Genomic DNA, 21,885 nt, shown 5'->3' with positions numbered 1-21,885 from the left:
TAAGTTACTGCTCTGTTAATTTCCTAAAAGAATCTCTCAGATTTCATGGTAAGAATAAGGCAATAGTATAAAATAACTTAATGATGTTGCTAGATACATGTTACCTGTGAGTAATCTAATATGCTATGCCTTATGGTAAGATATAATCCTTATTTGTATTAAGTTGAAAAAATTAATAAAGAGATAATAAAAAAAAAAAAATCTACGTGAGGAGATCCCCACCAATCTCGGATGAGCTACATCGTGGCTTCCAACAATTCCCACTCACCTGGGTCTGAGTCTGACACAAGAAATCCGCTTGAACGTTTTTGACCCCGGCTATGTGGGACGCAGCTATGCGCTCTAGGTGCCTCTCTGCCCAAAGAATTAACTTTTGTGCTTCCCAAACTACTGCCTGGCTCTTGGTTCCGCCCTGCCGATTGATATAAACCACTGTCATCGCATTGTCTGAAAGAATCCTCACCGATCGACCTCTCACCAACGGCATGAACTCTTGTAAGGCTAGATGGACCGCCCTCGTCTCCAACCGGTTGATAGACCATGCAGATTCTCTCACTGACCAGGTACCCTGGACTGAATGATGCTGACAAACTGCTCCCCAGCCAGAAAGACTGGCATCAGTAGTAACTATTGTCCAGTCCAGGACCTCGAGGTCCACTCCTCAAACAAGATTGGAAGTCTGAAGCTGCCGAGAAAGGTTCTTTCTGGCAACTCCCTTGATTGGAAACGGCAGTTGAAATTCCTCTGAGACCGGCTTCCAACAAGCCAAAAGCGCCCTCTGTAATGGTCTCATATGGAAAAACGCCCATGGAACCAACCTCCGAGTCCGGAACCTGCAAATAATCCCAGACCTTGGGTTTGCGCAACTGCAACAACCAGAAAACTTGATTCTGCAGTTTTAGAACTCTCTCCTCTGAAAGATACACTTTGCCGAGCAGAGTGTCGAACCGAGCGCCCAGGAACTCCAAGGACTGAGTTGGTGTCAAATGACTCTTCGCCGCGTTTATCACCCAACTGAGAGACTGAAGAACATTGAGAATTTTGTGAACCAACTGGTGACAGAGAGCCTCCGACTTCGCCCTGATAAGCCAGTTATTCAGATATGGGTGCACCAGAACCCCTTCCTTCTGAAGTGCCACTACCACTACCATCACTTTGGTGAAGGTTTGTGGGGCTGTGGCCAATCCAAAAGGAAGGGCCTGAAACTGAAAATGTTGCCCCAGGACCCTGAAGTGAAGGAAATGCTGCGAGTCCGGATGGGTGGGAATGTGTAGATAGGCCTCCGTGAGATCCAGCAAAGCCAGAAATTCCCCCTTGCAAACCGCCACTATCACGGACCACAAGCTCTCCATCTGGAAGTGCGGCACCTTGAGCACTGCATTCACCTTTTTCAAACTGAGTATCGGACGAAACATGCCCTCCTTCTTTGGGACTACAAAATAGATGGGAGCAGCGCCCCGTGCGAACTTCCATAGAGGGAACTGGGATTACAGCTCCCAAGCGCTGGAGACGATCTAGGGTCTCCCGTACCACTGACTGCTTGCTCATGCAACTGCAGTGGGAAATTAGAAACAGTTTCAGAACGGGCTGAATAAATTCTAAAGCATAGCCGTTTCTTACCACACTGAGAACCCACTGGTCCTGCGTAATCCTGGTCCACTCGTCATAAAATTGAGTCAAGCGACCTCCTATAATAGGAACGACAGAGTGGACCAGCCTCACCTCATTGCAAGGACTTACCACCAGCCGTAGACTCTCCAGCGGCTCCCCAGAACAGCCTTCAGGCACCCCGAAAGGACACCCCCAGGACTGACCTCGAGGAGAGAACTGCCTCTGCCTCTGAGAACCGGGCACAGCCCTCGCGGGTTTCAATCTCGTATCAGATCAAAACCGAGATCACACCTAAAAAAACCTTTTGGCTTTAGGCTTATCCTTGGGCAAACGGAGGGCCTTGTTATCTCCGAGAGACTGAATCAGCTACTCGAGGTCTTCCCCAAATAAAAGGCGACCTTTGAAGGACAGCGAGCCCAACTACACCTTGAAGGAGACGTCCGCTGCCCAGTTATGCAACCAGAGCAACCTTCTGGCCGCCACAGCAGAAGCCATAACCCTAGAGGACGTATATGCCAAATTATAGACAGCATTTGCCCCATAAGCCACGGCAGCCTCGATAGGCTCAGCCCTGTCTGCGTCTTCCCCCGACCTCGGTAGGCTTTCCTGCATCTGTTGCACCCAGCAGAGGCATGGACGCTGCATGAAACTTGTACAAATCGCCACTCGCAAACCCAAGGCTGAGACTTCAAATATCCACTTGAGATGCACCTCTAACTTATGATCCTGCATGTCCTTTAATGCCGCGGAACCTTCCATGGGAATAGTGGTCCTCTTAGTAACCACGGACACCGCAGCATCGATCTTAGGGAGAGCAAAATACTCCAAGTCCTGTTTCGGTAAGGGATGGAGCTTCCCCATGGTCCTACCTACTTTCAAACCAGAATCAGGAATTCCCCATTCTGCTTCTACAATCCTCTTAACTGACTTATGGCATGGGAAGGACGTCAGGGGACCCCTTAACCCATGCAGGGCCGGGTCCACTCCCTCCAAATCCAGGTCCTCTTGGGGCATCTTGACCCCTAACACCTGAAAAGCCAAAGGGAGCAATGCATCCAGTTCTTCCCTCTTAAAAAGGCGCACCACCTTCGGGTCATCTGCCCTGGGAATAGAAACCACCGTGTCATCTCCTTGACCCACATCCCCAGCTGCCGGACCCACCAGTGCTCCCTGGTCAGGCTCATCCCCTGTCTCCCTGGGGGCCTTGTTGGACTCATCTTTCCCTGAGTGGCCCCCCTGAAGGGAGGCAGAGTAACCTTTGAACAGGGGAAATCCTTTGTCTGCTAGACTTAGTTTGACAGTAACCAGACCCAGACCCCCCCCTTCTCCACCCCCACAGGATGGGCCGGTAGGGGCTGGGAATATTTGACTCCACCAACAGCCTGTTGTCTGACCAAATAAGCATAGTGGAGCAACAATACAAATTCCGTTGAAAAAGGTCTCACTGCTCCAGCCCGCCTAGCGCAAGAGGCAGGAACTGGCAAGCAAAGGGCTTTTCTCCCCCTCTTCAGCCCCCCCCCCCCCTGTTCCCAAAGTCCAACTGAGCTGGAGACAAACAAGGAGGATCCTCCCCCACTCTCCCCAACAGTGCGGGAACAGCCGCCGAAAAATCCAATATGCCTGTCATTCCCGCACCATCCAAGTAAGAAGCAGCATCCAGCCCAGAGCCCCGGCATAAATCCGGCATCCAATCGCCCAACCTGCGATGCTGCTTTGCAGCTAGGGACCTTCCCCGCCCTCAGCACAACCGGCACAGAGACCACTCCTATTAAGCTGTGAACGAGCAGAGCCACACGCGGCACTGCGGGCCATCACGGAGGAGAATAGCTTCCCGACGCGGGGAGACCCAAAACTAACTAAAAACTGTAAAAAAAAAAAAAAAAAAGAAAAGAAAAAGCAGTCCCCCTCGCAATATCAGCCCCTCTTATTGCCAAAATGAAAAGAGGAAGTTGCCTGCACAGCCATGCTGTGCCCCCTGCCTGACTGAATCAATCACCTTTCTTTCTTTTTTTTTTTTTTTTAAATAAAAACTTTACCTCATTGAGACACAGAGCCTATAAAAAAAAAAAAAAAGGCAAGTCTCAGGAACAGGGGAACAAACCCTTTTGGAGCCTGCAGCCACCTGAGCGGCCTCGTGAAGGGAAGGGATCTGGCAATCAGATTTACATCCCACGGGCGCACAGACGAGAACACAGGCTCATCCGCCTCCACCAGACAGGGTAGAACCCAAAAGGATTCCTAAAAAGAAATAAAGAAACCCCCAAGAGGAAGGCTCAAAAGAAAAAAGTTATTCAAAACTGCAGAACTGCAGGTTTAGCACCCTCTGCCATCTGCTGAAGATAAAGAAATACTGAGGAACTGCAGGTGGCACTGGGGTTTATGAAGCAGTGTCAGTGAAAGTTCCTCTGTCTCCATCTGCTGGCAGGGATGCATAAACCCAGGAGTCTGGACTGATCTGGGTACGTACAGGGAAAATGGCTGAGGTCTGTGCTCTCAAAACAGGCAATACATGAACACAGGAACATGGCAACATCTGGAACCAAATCAGGCAGCAAACCCCACTTCAGATGAGCTGCTCACACATCTCCAGAGCTGAGCCATGCTGTGCTGACACACATACCTTGAAATCGTTCTCTGATCTGTTCACTTGGTTCCTCCGCCTGAACCCGAGAGCTCAGTATGGAGGGATGGCTCTGCAGGTGAAGCACCTCTGTATAAGGCTCTTCCTGTGTAAGGCGAGTTCTAGGGGCAACAGGAACAGTTTGCTTCTGTAGAACTTGTATAGGAAAAACAAGAGATTCATACAATAGGATAGCCAGCTCTCTGACAATGACATTTCATATAGTAAAAAGGCGGGCTCCAAAGACACACTTGTTTATGTAATGCAATCAGAACACAGAAAAAACAGCAGGATGGAATGAAATCAATCATTCATCTTCAGGCTGAAATTTGGAAATTAATTTATTTCACTGTTAACTTTGGCAAACTTGGTGAACAAATTCAGAGTGTAATCGCCCACAAAAAGGTTAAATTCCCACCCACAATCTGAGACTTGGCATGCTAAGAGCTGAATATCCAGCTACAATCTGATCACATCATATTTAACCTATTTGCAGAGATAATCAACAGCGTGGACAATCTCAGTCCCTTGTTAGTCCATAAGTTTGTGAATGGCTAAGGGCTGGCAGCTGTTAAAAGGCTGATTGTGATGCCAGCATGAGATGCAGAGTGAGTTGAAGATGCCCAACTGGACCAGAAGATCGCTTCAAGTTCAATAAAAGGAGATTTAGCAGGCACTGGGCATCAATGCAGTGCTGCGTGGTTGGCAGATGATCCTAGGCACAATTTAAGTTCAGCCAAAATATCTCATTTAGCCATTACTTTCTAGATATTTACATCTAATGAAACAATACTAAAAAACCAGCAGGAAAATGACTTACCTGAGGAGTAGCTGGTTGTTTTTGTTATTGATTCCTGTGCCTCGGATATAGCTTTCAGTATTAAATTCTTATTGGCCTGTTTGGAGGGTGGTAGTGATGGTCTGAAAAGAGGAGTAGGTAATAAGGAGGAAGCATATCAGATTTATTAAAAGGATATTCTAATCTCCAAAGTTCTACAGAACTGTAAAAATGAGGAACCCTCTAGCTTGTGGAAAGAACAGCTGGCACCTCTGCAAGCACCCCTGTTCTGGGATGCACTTCTCTCACTTTGTGCACAGTGAATAAAGTATGTGTCCTAAGAATTTAATCAGTGGGGCTGCACCAAACGTGGTTACATAACCACAAATCTTGACCGCCACTGACTGAGCAACAGCAGTTCTGAGTTCTGAACAAACTATGACGCTCTCATTGAAAAAAAAAACCAATGAGAAAACCAGCTAGTTTCAGCTCTTTTTGAAACTACCCAATCAAAAGACACTGTAGGCCAGATATAGCGCAGTCATGGACTGGCTCCTGATTTTTTCCAATGTTAAAATGTGTATCTTATTTCATATTTTTTTTTACCTGATATAGTGCAGGGGTTTTGTTGTTAGCATTTTTGTTATTTCCAGCATCCAAAATATTGTACAGTATAAGATTATCACATCTTTCTTATCTATTGCAGCAAAATATATAATTACCTGATATAACACAGGCTCATTTATAATGTGGACCAAATTTCTGGCCCCCATCACCTGGGTTTTAATTGGGTTTACAGTGTATTTTCAGAAGGAGGCGGTGAGTGAACTAGCTCAGTTTTTCAAATAAGGTACAACTCTACCTAGATAAGAGAGGGAATTGTTGCCCGGAAAGGACAGCCCATCTTTTTGAAACTGCTTTTAAATCTTAACCCATGGCCATTCACGATCGTAGCTTTGTCAATGTTAACCATGTTTACCATGATAAATACATTTCCTGAAAAAAGCAAGTTTGCTTACCATAAAAGGTGTTTTCCGTAGATAGCAGATGAATTAGCCATGCTGTCTGGGTATGTCCTCCGTGCCACTAGGTGGCGGAGCTCTCTAAGATCACCCAAAGTCTTTTGGTGAGGTGTTCCTCCCTGCATACCAGCAGTGTCTCCTCGAGGCTCCTCAGTCCGTATCAAAGCGAGATGAATGCAATGGTGAACAGTCCGGAGAGGCGGGTGGGTCAGCATGGCTAATTCATCTGCTATCTATGGAAAACACCGTTTACGGGAAGCAAACTTGCTTTCTTCCCCATAGATAAGCAGCTGAATTAGCCAATCTGTCTGGGAGTCACCAGCTGAAGTACCGTACTGAGCGTGTAGTTATGTGAGTATATAGAGATATGGAATTGGACGCTCAATACTATAGGATAGGTGGACAGCTCCTATTAGTGAGTTGAAGTAGAAGTGTTTTTTGTTACGATTATCCGCCCCATCTCTGCATCATCTTTTGTTTGTTTGTCTAAACAATAACGAGATGTGAAAGTGTGCAGAGATGACCATGTAGCTTCTTTACATATGTCTGAGATAGGTACATTATGAAGATGTGCTACGGAGGCAGCCATCGCTCGAACTTGGTGGGCTTTGGGTGTGGAGGATAAGGATTCTGAACATTTTAGGTAGCAGAAACGTATACAATTAGTTATTCAGGATGATAAGTTTCGTTTAGAAACGGGAAGTCCTGGAGCATTTGGATTGAATGAGAGGAAAAGTTGTGAGTGTCTGTTAGGAGACTGAGTTCTGTTTTTGTAATATGCAAGCGCACGTTTGCAGTCCAATGTATGTAGATGCCGCTCGCTATCATTTGCGTGCGGTCTGGGATGGAATGTTGGCAAGGTGATGGCCTGATTTAAGTGAAAGGCAGAGACCACTTTTGGTAGGAAATTAGGGTGTGTATGTAGTGTCACCTAGTCGTGGTAGAATTCCAGATAAGGTGGGTAATAAACTAGTGCTTGAAGTTCACTGATTCGCTTTGCAGATGTAAGGGCGACTAAGAATAATACTTTCCAGATAGGTAGTGAAGATGGAAGCTGTCCATTGGTTTGAAAGGTGATAACATAAGTTGTTCGAGCACGGAGTTAACATCCCATGGAACTGGTGGTTTCTTTAAGGGGGTCGTAGATGGAGAACAGCCTTCATAAAGCGAGAAATAAGGGTATGACAAGCTATTGACTCTCCATTTAGAGGAACGTGGTAAGCTGCTATAGCACGAAGATGAACACTATTGCGTCCGGTCTCAGAAGGCTTAGACCCTTGTGCCTCACCTTTTTCTCTGCTCTCCCCGCTAGCCTTGGGAAGATGGCTACCGCCGTGTCTGCAAGCCATGCTCTCCAGCGTCCCCGGAACGGCTAGGGCGTTGCCTCCCGCCATGTTTCTCCCAAGGGCCTCCTAGGGTGCGCGCGCGCGCTACCCACGTCTTTATTCCAGCTATGGCGCGAACCTCGGGGGCATCCTCCTCAAATGGCGTCATGCCATCCGGGTATTTAGCCTGTACTTGTTTGCTAGCTCATAGAGTTAGCAAGGATTGGACTCGTCTGGTCTAAGCTACTCTGCCGCTTCCATGCTGCCGCTGGAAGCTCTCTCTCTGCCCTTCGGGGTATTCTCTAACCTGGGTAGCCGATCCTCAGGGGCCCTCTGCTTTATTTCAGGTGCCTTACTGGGATCAGGTACTCGCTCCTCGAGGGCCTAGTCTCCCTGCCTTGGTGCCTGTAACCATGTACTTCAGCCTGGTGGAATCGCCAGCCTTACAGCTACCATCTAGTGAGTAATCTAATTCTCAGTCTGTCTCATCTACAGCATTGCCGTGCTGGGAAACCTACACCGGGATCTCCCTATACCAACTTGGTGAGACGGGTTCCCTCTGCCGAGGGTCCCGAGACTGCCACCTTTGGATCACCTCACTACTGCCACCTCTGGTGGTATACATCATCTGTACAATAAAAGATCTAACTCTGTGTTTGTGCTTCCTGAGTCTAGCCAGTACTGTGGCTCCCCACGGGGCTCCTCCCCGTGGGTGTGGTCATCTTCCACAGTACCCAAGAATCCACCCAAACACCACTAAACCATAATAAACACGAAGAGAGGCAGTGGCCAATCCCTGAGTATAAAGTAGATGGAGGTAATTTAGAAGAAGTTCCGGTGGACACGTTAGTGGGTCTGTGTTCGTTGAGGAGCACCAAGAAACATAACGTGCCCATTTGCGGTGGTAGTTTTGGCGTGTTGAAGGTTTCCTGGACGCGATTAAAATATCTTCCAGCTGTGGAGAGAGGTTCAGATTTCTAAGCGTGATCCTTTCAATCTCCATGCAGTGAGATTCAGTGATGCATGGAGTGGGTGGAGCATTGATCCTTGCTGTTGGGCGAGGAGGGTTGGGGCATTCCCCAGATGTATCGGTTTGCAAATTGACAGTTGGATCAGATAGCTGTACCACGGTTGATGTGGCCATGCTGGAGCGATGAGAATCAAGTTGGAATTGTTCTCTATGCATCTCTGTACAGTTTGGGAGATCAGCGGAATAGGAGGGAACGCAGAAAGAAAGTCCTGAGACCAGTCCAGAAGGAAAGCATCTTGTGTCATCCTGTATGTGCTGGGATATACGGAGCAAAAGAAGTCGACTTTTTTGTTGTATTCTGTCACAAACAGGTCTATTTGGGGAAGACCCCCAAATGGAGAAGATTCGATTGGCTACAGTTTGATCGAGTTCCCACTCGTGGGGGTAAAAAATTCTGCTCATCTTGTCTTGCCTTTGAATTGTTGACTCCTGGTAGATAAGTGGCTTGAAGAGAGATCGCCTTGGAGTGAGCCCAGTTTAGAATCTGTATTGTTTCTCTGCACAGGTTCCATGAACCTGACCCGCCTTGCTTGTTTATGTAAAACATTGCCACTTGATTGTCAGTGTGGATCATGACTACACGGCCTAGTAAGGTGTGTTGAAAAGCTTGCAGGGCATATTTGATAGCTCTCAATTCTAGGAAGTTTATGTGATAGTTGCGTTCGTGGGTGGACCACAACCCTTGAGTCTGAAGGTTGGAAAGATGGGCTCCCCATCCTCTGGGGGAGGCATCTGTCGTAAGAATGAGTTGGTGTCGTAATGGTCTGAGAGGTGAGCCCTGCATCAATGCTAGTGAAGTTAGCCACCAACGGCGGTCAATCTTCATATCGGTTGTAAGTTGTACAGGTGTTGATAAGGGACTTATAAACTGAGACCATTGTGGACGACGGATGTGCAGTCTCGTCTATGGGACCACATGAATGCATGCTGTCATATGACCCAGTATGGTTAAGACTTGATGGGCCAATGTTTTGGCAAGTGGCAAGAGTCGTTGAGCCAGTGTGGTGAGAGCTAATGCTCGAGGTTGTGGCAGGAAAGCCTTGTCTTGAATAGTGTCTATAGACGCCCCTATAAAAGTGAGTATTTGTGTCGGTTGCATATGTGACTTCTCGTAATTTATGAGAAGACCTAGATTGTCTAGGCAGTTTATGGTTCGAAGCAACCTGTTCCTCAGGAGGACTGGATTGGGGCTACTAAGAGCCAGTCGTCAAGATAAGGAAATATTTGAATCCCTTGTTTTCTTAAGTGTGCCACCAGTACCGCTAGACATTTCGTGAATACTCTGGGTGCGGAGGAGAGACCGAATGGTAGAATCTTGTATTGGAAGTGTCTCTAGTCCGCTTGAAAACAGAGTTAAGTCCAAGATTTGGGATGCATTGGTATGTGGGCGTATGCATCCTTTAGATCTATGGAGCACATCCAATCCCCCAGTTGTAGGAAGGGGAAGATGGATTTGAGAGAAGTCAATTTGAATTTCTCTTTCGTTATGAATTTGTTGAGAGAGCAGAGGTCCAAAATAGGATGGAGTCCCCCCGATTTTTGGGAATGAGGAAGTATTGTGAATAGAAACCCTTGTGAAGTTGGGAGGGAAGCAACTCCCATATGCAGCGTTGATGGAGTAGCTGGTATACTTCCTGAAGGAGAGTTTCTTTGTGAGATGAAATTTTTGGTACCACTGGATGTGGTAACAGGGGAAGGGATGTAAAATTGAGAGAATATCCATCTCATATGATGTTGAGGACCCATGAGTCTGAGGTTATGGTGCTCCATTGAAAGAGAAAGTGGGACAGCAGTCCTCCATCTTTCTGGTCGGGTAGCGGTGGCTGTGTTATTCCTAAAAACTTCGTTGGTTTTTGGGCGGTTGAGGATCAGCCGATTCTCGAGGCTGACGAGGCGCTGGTTGTTGGTAATGCTGTTGACGTGGATATTGATGTGGCTTGTAGGTCAGATAAGGACGAAATTGTCATCTGGGATAAGGTTTCTTATAGGAACTGAAGGGTCTTTTGAGGTTGATATCTCGTGTTGAATTAACGAAAGTACTGCCACTTTCTGTTCCTTCAATTTGGCAACAATCTCTGTTAGTTTGTTGCCGAACAAATTGTCTGGTCTACAGGGAAAGTTGGCTAGTTTTTCGTAAACATCGTCACGTATGGCACTAGATCGCAACCAAGCCAATCGTCAAGCTGCAACTGCATTAGCTGATGTCTTTGCCGAGGTTTTGAATCCCTCGTAGATGAATCTTACAAGATGATGAAGACCTTCCTCCATATCATGAAATTCAGGTGGAGTGGTATTGTAAGTGATGCCCAATGTAATATAGGCTTTAAAGACTGCAGACATTCAAAAAGGTATTGCGCCACATAAAATTGATGGTTTTGTATTTTGGCATTGAGGACTCCTGACTGGTAAACCTTTTTAGCAAAGTCATCCAAAGTTTTATTATCCCGACCTGGCAGGTTATTAGAATGTAGCCTGGTTTTTCTTGCTTTTTGCATGGCTGATTCTACAACCACTGAAGCGTGTGGTAACTGTACACTGGCATAGAAAGGTGGATCACGCATTCTATATTTCAAATCTGTTTTCCTTGCAGTAGGGGTAGTGGAGAATGGTGAGTTCCAGGACTTTTCCAATAGTGCCTCTAGAACTGGATGGGAAGGTATTGCCATTGGTTCAGCAGGAGTGTCAAAGATTTTAAGTACGCCAAACATTTCTTGTCTGGGGTCTGGTATCTTTTTGGTTTCGACACCCAACCGGAGACCAACTTTTTCTAAACATTGAGAGTATGTTAGATCTTCTGGCAGGGAGATCGGCTCTGGTGGTAACTCTTGTGGGTCGGACGGGTACCCCGTTGATGACCCAGGGGAAGAGTGTGAAGATGAAGTATCAATAGGTAAAGGCGAAGGGGCTTTAGGTAATGGTTTTGGTGCTGGTCCCGGTTGAGGGGACGAAGGCCTCTCTCATGGTTGAGCAGGAGTAGGATGGTGTTACTTCTCCTCGGATTGAAGGAATTGAGATAAAATGTTAGTAATTTGTAAGATAGTATTGGAAGCCGACGTTGACAGTATCGGCTCTGGATGTATATCTAGTGGTAGCACCCCTGGCTTAAAGGGAGGAATTTCTCGAGCCTCTGAAGTGACGTCTTCCACAGGGGAATCAGTCGGCAGGTTGTGAAGTGGCTCTGGCAAATCTGAGAGTCCACGGTGATAAGATGTTTCCGAAGAAGCAAAGGAAGAAAGTGATTCGGATCTTCGTGAAGAAGATGGACTTTCTTCTATAGATAACATTAAAGGTGAAGGACTTCTTTTTCATTTGTGTCCTGTGTGATGTTTCTTAGGTGTATAGACTGGATGTGTCGGGAGTGTCGGCCATAAAAGCTGTGCACCATGTTGCTTCGGCATCGACGCAATATCTGGAGTGCGTCAATGCGTTGGTGCGTGGAGTTGATGCATCGATGGAGCGCCGGTGCATCGCTGTTCCTTCGACACTTTAGATCTTTGATGCTGTGAAGTTTCTTCAACGCATTTGGGCGTCGGAGGTGCGTAGACGTCACAAGGCATCGACGCAGATTGCGTCCCCGATGCATCTCCTGTGCTCTGTGCATGTTGGGTCAGTGATTTTTTTACATTTCTTTGGACTGGGAGGGTCCGCAGATGTAGCCCTTCGATGACCCTGGGCTTTTGGAGTCGACCTCAGTCCCGGGGACAACTTAACTGACGATTCAGAGGGGGCATACGAGCCTGATGCTCCCTGTCTCAAACGGGCAATTTTTTCAGCCCTCTGGCGCTGTGCCCGTGGGGACATGCGGCCGCAGTCCAGGCAGTTAGGCTGGTCATGTCTAGGACCAAGGCATAGATAGCAAAATTGATGTCTGTCTGTCACAGACATTACTTTTCCACATTCACAAAACTTAAAACCTAGTCTAGGCATGTTTAGTGAAGGGAGAATCTTTTGCTAAGGTATAAACAGTTTCCTGTCAGATTTTTTTCCTCAGAAAAAAATGGACTGAGGAGCCTCGAGGAGACATGGCTGGTATGCAGGGAGGAACAGCTCACCAAAAGATTTTGGGTGATCTTAGAGAGCTCTGCCACCTAGTGGCACGGAGAACATACCCAGACAGCATGGCTAATTCAGCTGCTTATCTATGGGAAACCTCCTACTTGTCTTGTCACAGAAAGGAAAATTGGCTCTTATCTGCTAATTTTCGTTCCTAGAATACTCCAGATCAGTCCAGAACCATGGATTTTGCCTCCCAACCAGGAGATAGAGACAGAGAAGAAAAGCTTTATTGATACTGATGCTTAACCAGTGCGCTACCTGCAGTCCCACCTGTACCCAAGCCAAGATGGGATTAACTGAAAGCATTAACTTCAATCCCTCTCCTAAACTGAACAGGAGGAAGGCAGAGCTCTTTGAACTGGAGCTCTTCCGACTAATATGAGTGATAGAACTTTCTAATTAGCAACCAACTCTGTACTATTTATACATTGAAAATGAGCGTGGGCTTTCCAGAATGGGCGGGGCTCTGGACTGATCTGTGGTATTCCAGGAACAAAAATTAGCAGGAAAGAACCAATTTTCTTTTCCTGTTCATATTCCAGATCAGTCCAGATATATGGGATGTACCCAAGCTCCCTTACACTGGGCAGGGACATGACAAACCCACTCGCAGAACACTCTTACCAAAACTAAAAGATTCCGATGCCCAAGTAACTGCCTGACAGATCTCCTTTGGTGAAAAAGCTGATACTTGGCCTACAAGGTTGCCTAGGCCCTAGTAGCATGGGCCCACAGTCCCTCAGGAACTCCTACAAATACATGCAGATCCAATTACCTCCTTCAGCCACCATGCAATAGTAGCCTTGGAAGCCTTACTCTTTTTGGTCCATTCCATAGAATGACCAGAAGATCCGACCTCTGAAAACTGTTAGTAACCTTGAGATACTTCAACATACATCCAATAGATGAAGCTCCCTCGCATGCAGCATTGCCGAATTCAAATTTGTAATAACAGGAAGCTCCACTGTCTGACTCAGGTGAAAAACTGAGACTACCTTTTGGCAGAAAGGAAGGCACCACGTGTAATGACAAGCCTGCCTCTGAAATCTGAAGAAAAGGGTCCCTACATAAAGAGGCCTGAAGCTCCAAAATCCTTCTGGCCGAACAAATAAAAAAAAAAAACCTACTTTCAAGTTCAGATCTTTTAGGGACATCCTCTTGAACAGTTCAAACGGAGCTCCACAGAGCACCTACAGTACCAGATTAAGGTTCCCTGAAGGATACATCTTTCTCACTGGGGGATGCAAATGCTTCGTCCCACAAAGAAAATGAACCACATCTGAATGTGACACTAAGGACATGCTTTGCACCTTACCATGAACATAATCTAAGGCTGCCACCTGCACTAAGAGGGAATTAAAGGCCAGTCCATTCTCCAGACCCCCTTTGCAAAAAATGCCAAAATATGAGAAACTAAAACTTGATTAGACCCAATGCTCTCCTCAAGACACTGAGTCTCAAACACTCTCCACTGCTTAATATAAGCCAAGGAAATGGAAAGTCATCTAGCTTGCAGCAAGGTGGTAATGACCTCCTTGGAACATACCTTTCATCTCAAATGATTCCTTTCAAAAGCTAGGCTAAAAGTCAGAAGCGATCCACCTGATCCAAGAAAACTGGTCCCTGTCATAAGAACATAAGGCTTGTCATCCTGGGTCAGACTAAAGGTCCATCAAGCCCAGTATCATTTCCAACAGTGGCTAAAGCCAGGTCACAGGTATCTGGCAGGATCCCAAGGGGTAGATAGATTCCCCAGCTGCTTATTCCAAGAATAAACAGAGGATCTCCGCAACTCTACATTAATAATGGTTAATGGACTTACTTGTCCAAATCTTTTTTAAATGCAACTACACTAATAGCTTTCACTACATCCTCTAGCAATGAATTCCAGAGCTTACTTGTGCCTTGAGTAAAAAAAATATATATATTTTTTCTCTCATTGGTTTTAAATATATTACCTAGTAATTTCATTGGGTGTCCCCTGGTCTTTGTCCTTTTCCAAAGAGTTAACTGATTAACATTTACTTGTTCCATTCAACTCATTTTATAGACCTCTATCATATCTCCCCTCAGCAACCTTTGAAGATGCCTGAACCATGGAGGTCTGTCCACTGCCAAATTTACCAGATCTGCAAACCATGGCTGAAATGGCATTCCAGAGCCACTAAAATCACTTTGCCCAGATGTCTCTCTATCCATCGTAACAGTCTTCTCACCAAGGGCCATGGAGGGAAAACATATAGGATCCATAGCTGCCAAGGCAGAACCAGAGCATCAATTCCCTCTACTCTGCTCTCCTATCTGCAACTGAAAACGTGGTACTACCTTAACACCATCAAATCCATCTGGGGAATACCCCACCTGGCACAAATTGGTGAGATTACTTACCTGATAATCTCGTTTTCCTTAGTGTAGACAGATGGACTCAGAACAAGTGGGTATAGTGTGCTCGTGCTAGCAGTTGGAGACGGATCTGACGTCAGCACGGGTACATAAACCCCCACAGGAAGTGAAGCTCTTCAGTAATCTTCCTTGCAAAAGCTGTTATGGATATATGTGTACTGACGATCAAAGAAAAATAGTGAAAACAGGATTCCCCTGACCGATTGATAGTAGCTGGAGACCGCCAGCATTCCCAACCGGAAGGCATCGACACCTGGTAGAGTGGACGCACTCATGTAAGAAGTGATAAGGCTTACCTTGAATCGGTGAAACCAATGTCTACAGGCAGCTGGGCGGGATGCTGAGTCCATCTGTCTACACTAAGGAAAACGAGATTATCAGGTAAGTAATCTCACCATTTCCTGTCGAGTAGCCAGATGGACTCAGAACAAGTGGGATGTACAAAAGCTTTACTCCCGGACTGGGCGGGAGGCTGCCTGAGGACCGTGTAACACTGCCCTCGCAAATGCTGTGTCCTCCCTGGCCTGGACATCCAGACGGTAGAACCTGGAGAAGGTATGGAGGGAGGACCATGTCGCCGCTTTACATATTTCTGCAGGCGACAGCATCCTAGATTCTGCCCAAGATGCTGCTTGGGCTCTGGTAGAATGAGCCTTAACTTGTAGAGGCGGTGACTTCCCGGCCTCTACGTAGGCTGCTCTGATGACTTCTTTAATCCAGCGGGCGATGGTGGGCCGAGAGGCCGCTTCTCCTTGTTTCTTCCTGCTGTGAAGGACGAACAGATGGTCAGTCTTTCGTACCGTTTCTGTCATTTCCAGATATCTGGGCAGCAATCTGCCGATGTTGAGATGGCGTAGCAAATGCCCTTCTTCAGATTTCTTCAAACCTGCCGTGGTTGGCAAGGATATGGTCTGGTTGAGGTGAAATTGTGAGACTACCTTAGGCAAGAAGGATGGAACCGTGAGAAGATGGATAGCCTCTGGAGTGATCCTAAGGAAGGGATCCCGGCAGGACAGCACCTGTAGCTCCGAGATACGGCGTGCTGAACATACGGCCAGCAAAAACACCATCTTCAAAGCTAGAGAACGGAGAGACAGGCCCCGAAGGGGTCTGAAGGTGGATCCCGCGAGGAAATCCAAAACTATGTTGAGGTTCCACAAAGGCACTGGCCACTTCAGTGGCGGACGAATGTGCTTGACTCCTTTCAGGAAGCGAGAAACATCTGGATGCGTGGCAATAGTCTTGCCATCCCTCCGGGGACCGTAGCAAGACAGCGCAGCCACTTGGACCTTGATGGAGCTGAGGGAGAGATCCTTCTGAAGCCCATCCTGCAGGAAATCCAAAACAATAGGGATTGTGGTCGCATGTGGATTGGTGCCGTGAGTGTCGCACCAGTCTTCAAATACTCTCCAGATTCTTACGTAGGTGAGGGATGTGGAAAACTTGTGAGCTCGGAGGAGTGTATCTATCACCGGCTCTGAGTAACCTCTTTTCTTCAGCCTAGCCCTCTCAATGACCAGACCGTAAGAGAGAATTGAGCTGGATCCTCGTGGAGGATGGGACCTTGACGCAGCAGGGCCCGGAGCGGAGGCAGGGGAAGAGGCTCCCCTGCCAGTAGTCTTCTCATGTCCGCGTACCAGGGTCTTTTTGGCCAGTCTGGTGCCACTAGAAGAACTAGGCCCCGGTGCTTCTGAATCTTGTGGATAAGGGTGCCCAGCAGGGGCCACGGAGGAAAAGCGTACAGCAGGGTCCCTGGAGGCCATGGTTGAACCAGGGCGTCGATCCCGTGAGAGAACGGATCTCGCTTGCGGCTGAAGTATCTGGGTACTTGAGCATTGGATCTGTCCGCTAGTAAGTCCATGTCCGGAATCCCCCAGTGATCCACAATCATCTGGAAGGCTGTAGGCGACAGCTGCCATTCCCCCGGATTTAGGCTTTCTCTGCTGAGGAAGTCTGCCGTGGTGTTGTCCCTTCCGGCAATGTGGACGGCGGAGATGTCCTGAAGATTCGCCTCTGCCCAAGCCATCAGCGGGGCTATCTCTAGGGACACCTGTCGGCTTCTGGTTCCGCCCTGATGGTTGATGTATGCCACCGTGGTGGCGTTGTCGGACATCACTCTGACTGCCCGGTTCCGCAGTCTGTGAGCAAATCGCAGGCAGGCTAACCGGACTGCCCGTGCCTCCAGGCGGTTGATGTTCCACCCCGCTTCTTCTCTGTTCTACCGCCCTTGGGCGGTGAGTTCTTCGCAATGTGCTCCCCCATCCGCTCAGGCTGGCATCTGTGGTGAGCAGAATCCACGTGGGGGATGACATCTTCGACCCCCTGCTCGTGTGGTTGGGCTGCAACCACCACCATAACTGAGTCCGCACTCTGGCTGGTATAGGTAGATGCACGGAGTAATTCCGGAAGCGGGGACTCCAGCGAGAGAGCAGGGAGCTTTGTAGAGGTCTCATATGGGCCCTTGCCCAGGGTACCACTTCCAGGGTGGATGCCATGAGGCCGAGAACCTGCAGATAATCCCAAGCTATGGGCCGGCTGGCTCCCATCAAGGACCGGAGACGCGTCTGAAATTTTAACCTCCTCTTGGTGGTGAGACTGACTTTGTCTGCCTGGGTGTCGAACTGGACTCCCAGGTATTCCAGTGATTGGGAAGGCTGTAGGCAACTCTTGTTTAGGTTGACTACCCATCCCAGGCTTTCTAGAAGGGCGATCACTCTGTTGGTTGCCCGATGGCTCTCCTCTCGTGATTTCGCCCTGATTAGCCAATCGTCTAGGTAGGGATGGACCAGGATTCCTTCCCGTCTGAGCGCCGCTGCAACCACTACGATCACCTTGGTGAAGGTCCGCGGCGCCGTGGCTAGCCCGAAGGGCAAAGCCCGGAATTGGAAGTGGCGTCCCAGAACCTTGAAGCATAGGTAGCGCTGATGATCCGGATGGATCGGGATATGCAGGTAGGCTTCTGACAAGTCTAAGGCCGTTAGGAATTCTCCTGGCTGTACTGCGGTCTTGACTGAGCGCAGAGTTTCCATGCGAAACCTCGGACCCTTAAGTACCGGTTGACTGACTTGAGGTCCAATACGGGCCGGAAAGTGCCCTCCTTCTTGGGTACCATGAAATAAATGGAATAGTGCCCAGAATCCATTTCCCATGCAGGTACTGGGATTATGGCTTTCAAGGACAGGAGCCTCGCCAGGGTAACTTCTAATGCCGCCTTCTTGTGGCTTGGACACGGAGACTCCACAAACCTGACCGGAGGGGTGTGATGGAAATCCAGATAATACCCCTCTCGGATGATGGCGAGGACCCACTGGTCCGACGTTATCTCGACCCATCTGGGGTAGAAGAGGGTTAACCTGCCCCCTATGGCTCCATCCCCCGGATAGATCGGCCGATTCTCACTGGGAGGCGCGCTGGTTCCTTTTGAACCTGTCTTCCGGCAGTCGAGGTATTGGAGAGGCACCCCATGTGCTGGCCAGTTTATCAAGGTCGCTGCCGAACAGGAAAGAACCCCTAAAGGGCATTCTGGTGAGGCGTGTCTTCGAAGGAGCATCGGCTGCCCAATTCCGTATCCAGAGCTGCCTCCTGGCAGCTACAGAAGATGAGATCCCCTTAGCTGTTGTACGGACTAGGTCGGATGCAGCATCCGTGAGGAACGAGAGAGCGGACTCCATGTCTGCTGCTGGAGCATTGTTCCTGACCTGTGACAAACAGGAACGCGTCACCACTGTGCAGCAGGTTGTGATTCGCAAAGACAAAGCTGCCACCTCAAATGTCTGTTTCAGGATGGCGTCCAGTCGCCGGTCGTGAGGTTCCTTGAGGGCCGCCCCCCCCCTCAACTGGAATAGTAGTGCGCTTGACCACCGCGCTAACTAAGGCGTCCACCTGAGGGCACGCCAGCATCTCCTTGATTGCCGGATCCAGGGGGTACATGCCTATCAGGCCCCGACCCCCTTTGAATGAGGCCACTGGTGCAGCCCATTCCAGATCTATCAGTTGCTGTGCGGCTTGAAAGAAGGGAAAATAGCGGGCTGTAGGACGAAGACCTTCCAGCAGAGGGTTCTGTGTAGATGGCACCATAGTGCTGGAGCCTGAAATATCCAACTCCGCCAGGCACTGAGAAACTAGGTCGGAGAGATCTTCCTTGGGGAAGAACCGCCTCATGGTACGATATGGCTCAATCCCCGAGGGAAGTTCCCCCTCCTCGGAGGGTTCTGATTCGGTCTCCGAGACATCAGGGTCCGCCTGAACCGGACTGCCCGGAGGCGGGTGAGCTTGCCCACGATAAGGGCGCGAAGGTCCAGGGGCAGGATCCGCTGGAGCAGCAACAGGAGCAGCAGCAACAGCCACAGCAGGGCCTGGACGGGAAGCTGATTGCATCTGTACAAAGGCATGGATCCCCTTAAAGAGATCCACCCAGGAAATGGAAGTGGTCTCAAGTCGTCGTGGTACCAGGTCCCCCGGGATCCCAGGTTGTTCGAGACTGCCCGCTAGCTCCAGGGTGGCCCCTGGGGAACTGTCAACAAACCTCGGTTGAGACTGGTCCTGGCCCGAGGCTCCCACTGCCTCCTCACATTGGGCACAAAGGGAGTCTGGCTCCTCGCTGTGCGTGGCTCTGAGCTGGCATGCTGAGCAGAGGCCGAGAGCTTTCACGCCGGAATCCAGAGGCGCCGCCGCCGAGGACGCCGGGGCATTCGATTGTTCCATTGCGCGCTGAAGAATATGCGGCAGCAATATGCGCTCAATACAATAAGCGCTCAATACAATAAGCGCTCAATATAATACGCGCTCAATATAATACGCGCTCAATATAATACGCGGCAGCTGTATACGCTTAATACAATATGCGCTCAATAATAAGCGGCAGCTATATACGCTAAATACAATATGCGCTCAATAATATGCGGTCAGCAATATACGCTCAATACAATATATGCTCAACAATATGCGGTCAGCAATATACGCTCAATACAATATATGCTCAACAATATGCAATATATGCTCAATAAGAAGCGCTTAATACGATACAGGCGCCTATCATGGGCGCTCGATACCTGAACAAGGCCGACAAAATGGCGACCTCCGCAGCGTGCCGCATACAGGCAACGCCGCCGATCCTCGTACTTCGGAGACCAAAAGTAAAAGTTGTATGCTTTACCTGATCCTCGGCGCTTCCCGGCTGGAACCCGGGGGGTCTCCGGTTGCGGGGGGGAGAGGGGAAATACCTTCACCGCCGTGCTTGAGGAATGCACCCACTGCCTCCCAAGTCCACGCCGGGACCGAGGCGCCTCTCAGCCCGACCCAAGCCTTCTTGCTCGGGGGCTAGGTCCCTGCCGCGATTCGGCCACCGGACCAAGGCCTAAACCTCCGAGGGATCATGGAAATCACCTCGGGAAACTCAACTGGGGGAGGGACCGAATGGTATCACCGCAGGAGTGCGGGGCTCGATGTTCCTGTAGAAAATTTAGTAAGTAGAAAGTAGATTGGAAACACGCTCAGCGAGCGTGCAGGCTCTCCAAACTGCTTTGGAGACGGAAATTACTGAAGAGCTTCACTTCCTGTGGGGGTATATGTACCCGTGCTGACGTCAGATCCGTCTCCAACTGCTAGCACGAGCACACTATACCCACTTGTTCTGAGTCCATCTGGCTACACGACAGGAAAGAGGAGCATCGCTTCCTCTGTTAGCTCCCATTCTCCAGGGTCCAACCCCTGCCAACTGAGAAAATCTGCCTGAACATTGTCCACCTTGTCTAAGTGAGATGCCACCAGAGCTCTCAGGTGTTGCTCCAGCCAGTGCCATTGCATTGTGCAAAAGGACTCTCACTGCCCAATCATGAAATAGAGGAAGCAAACACCATAACATCTTGCAACCCATTCGAGTCTCCCATCGCATGATATATCCCGAAATTTTCTCGGCTGACCATCAGCCTTGCACAATCTGCCCCTAACAGATGGCTTCCCATCCTGTCAAACTAGCATTGGTGGTCAACCATTACCTAATTCAGAATATCTAACTCCTCGCCCAGTTCCAAATGGGCCCAAGAAACCACCAGGAGAGAATGTATTGGGACTCCACTCACAGGGGCAGCACTGAAGTGAAAAAATTCTCCAGAGGGTTCCCCAAGACCTGCAAATAATCCCAGACTTTGGGTATGGGCAGACATAACTTCTGTACTAGTGTCCACAATTTCAACACTCCTTGTAAAAGAGAGCCAACTGCCCTCCTCTTACATCTGGAGAGGAGTGGCTAAGTCACGTCCCATTGTGTGCCTTTACCTACTCTGGACCTTTGGACAATACTCTCCGAGGCGGGCATACACAATGTCCGAAAGGACTGCGATTTGTCCACCCCCTGGCTTTGAGACGAGGCCTTCTACTGGGGTGGTGTTGCCTCACATTTCTCACCTTTTCCTGCTTGGAAAATTTTTCTATTTCCTTTTGCAAAGAAGGTCCCAGAAAGCAGTATGGAAGACAGTCGATAAAAGCCAGGAGGCAAATTAAAAAAATTGTAGACTAGTCGCCTATGTTCTCGGAGATTATTTATTCAGGAGATTATTTATTCAGGAAGTAAAATGGAAATACAAACATAAATTTTCAACTGCCCGACGACACAGGCCAAATTTTGACTCTAGAAAGAGCTGCGTCAGGGGCCACAAAATAAGAATTATAAAGAAGCTAAGATACACAATCTAATTAAATGAAATAATATACCGGTAATTAAACATACAAAAGTACAGCTACTCTTTATTATACAACAAATAAATGGTAATGAAAATAAAGTATAAAGTAAAAACATGAATACTCTAAAGAGACAGAACAATAGGAAGTAGAAGACGGGTGCTATACATACAAAACAATTTGTATCATAAATGTACCTTGCGTATCCTTTAAAATCTGTTTAAAAGCTTCCTTGATTCAGACAGTACGAGTTCATTAATTGGCAGTTCTATTGGGTATAGAACACAGGTTATAAATTACATTGTCTAAATCTTCCATTAGAAATCTTCTCAAAAATATATTAAAATAGATTTTAAATTGAT

General features: G+C 48.2%; 1 protein-coding gene across 2 annotated transcripts in view; it reads right to left on the bottom strand.

Moving 5' to 3' along the window:
• Positions 1 to 21,885, bottom strand: part of ZC3H14 (zinc finger CCCH-type containing 14) — a 206,103-nt gene that overhangs the window by 101,551 nt on the left and 82,667 nt on the right. For both annotated transcript variants that reach the window (XM_029597753.1, XM_029597754.1), the window contains exons 8-9: positions 5,052 to 5,152; positions 4,232 to 4,387 (exon numbers count right to left, since the gene is read on the bottom strand). In XM_029597753.1, coding sequence (XP_029453613.1) covers positions 4,232 to 4,387; positions 5,052 to 5,152 — 257 coding nt within the window. The remainder of the gene's footprint in view (positions 1 to 4,231; positions 4,388 to 5,051; positions 5,153 to 21,885) is intronic.

This window comes from Rhinatrema bivittatum, chromosome 4 (genome assembly GCF_901001135.1).
Source record: "Rhinatrema bivittatum chromosome 4, aRhiBiv1.1, whole genome shotgun sequence".
Classification (NCBI taxonomy): Eukaryota; Metazoa; Chordata; class Amphibia; order Gymnophiona; family Rhinatrematidae; genus Rhinatrema; species Rhinatrema bivittatum.
The sequence above is the reverse complement of the archived record's forward strand: the minus strand, read 5'-3'. Positions and strand labels throughout refer to the sequence as shown.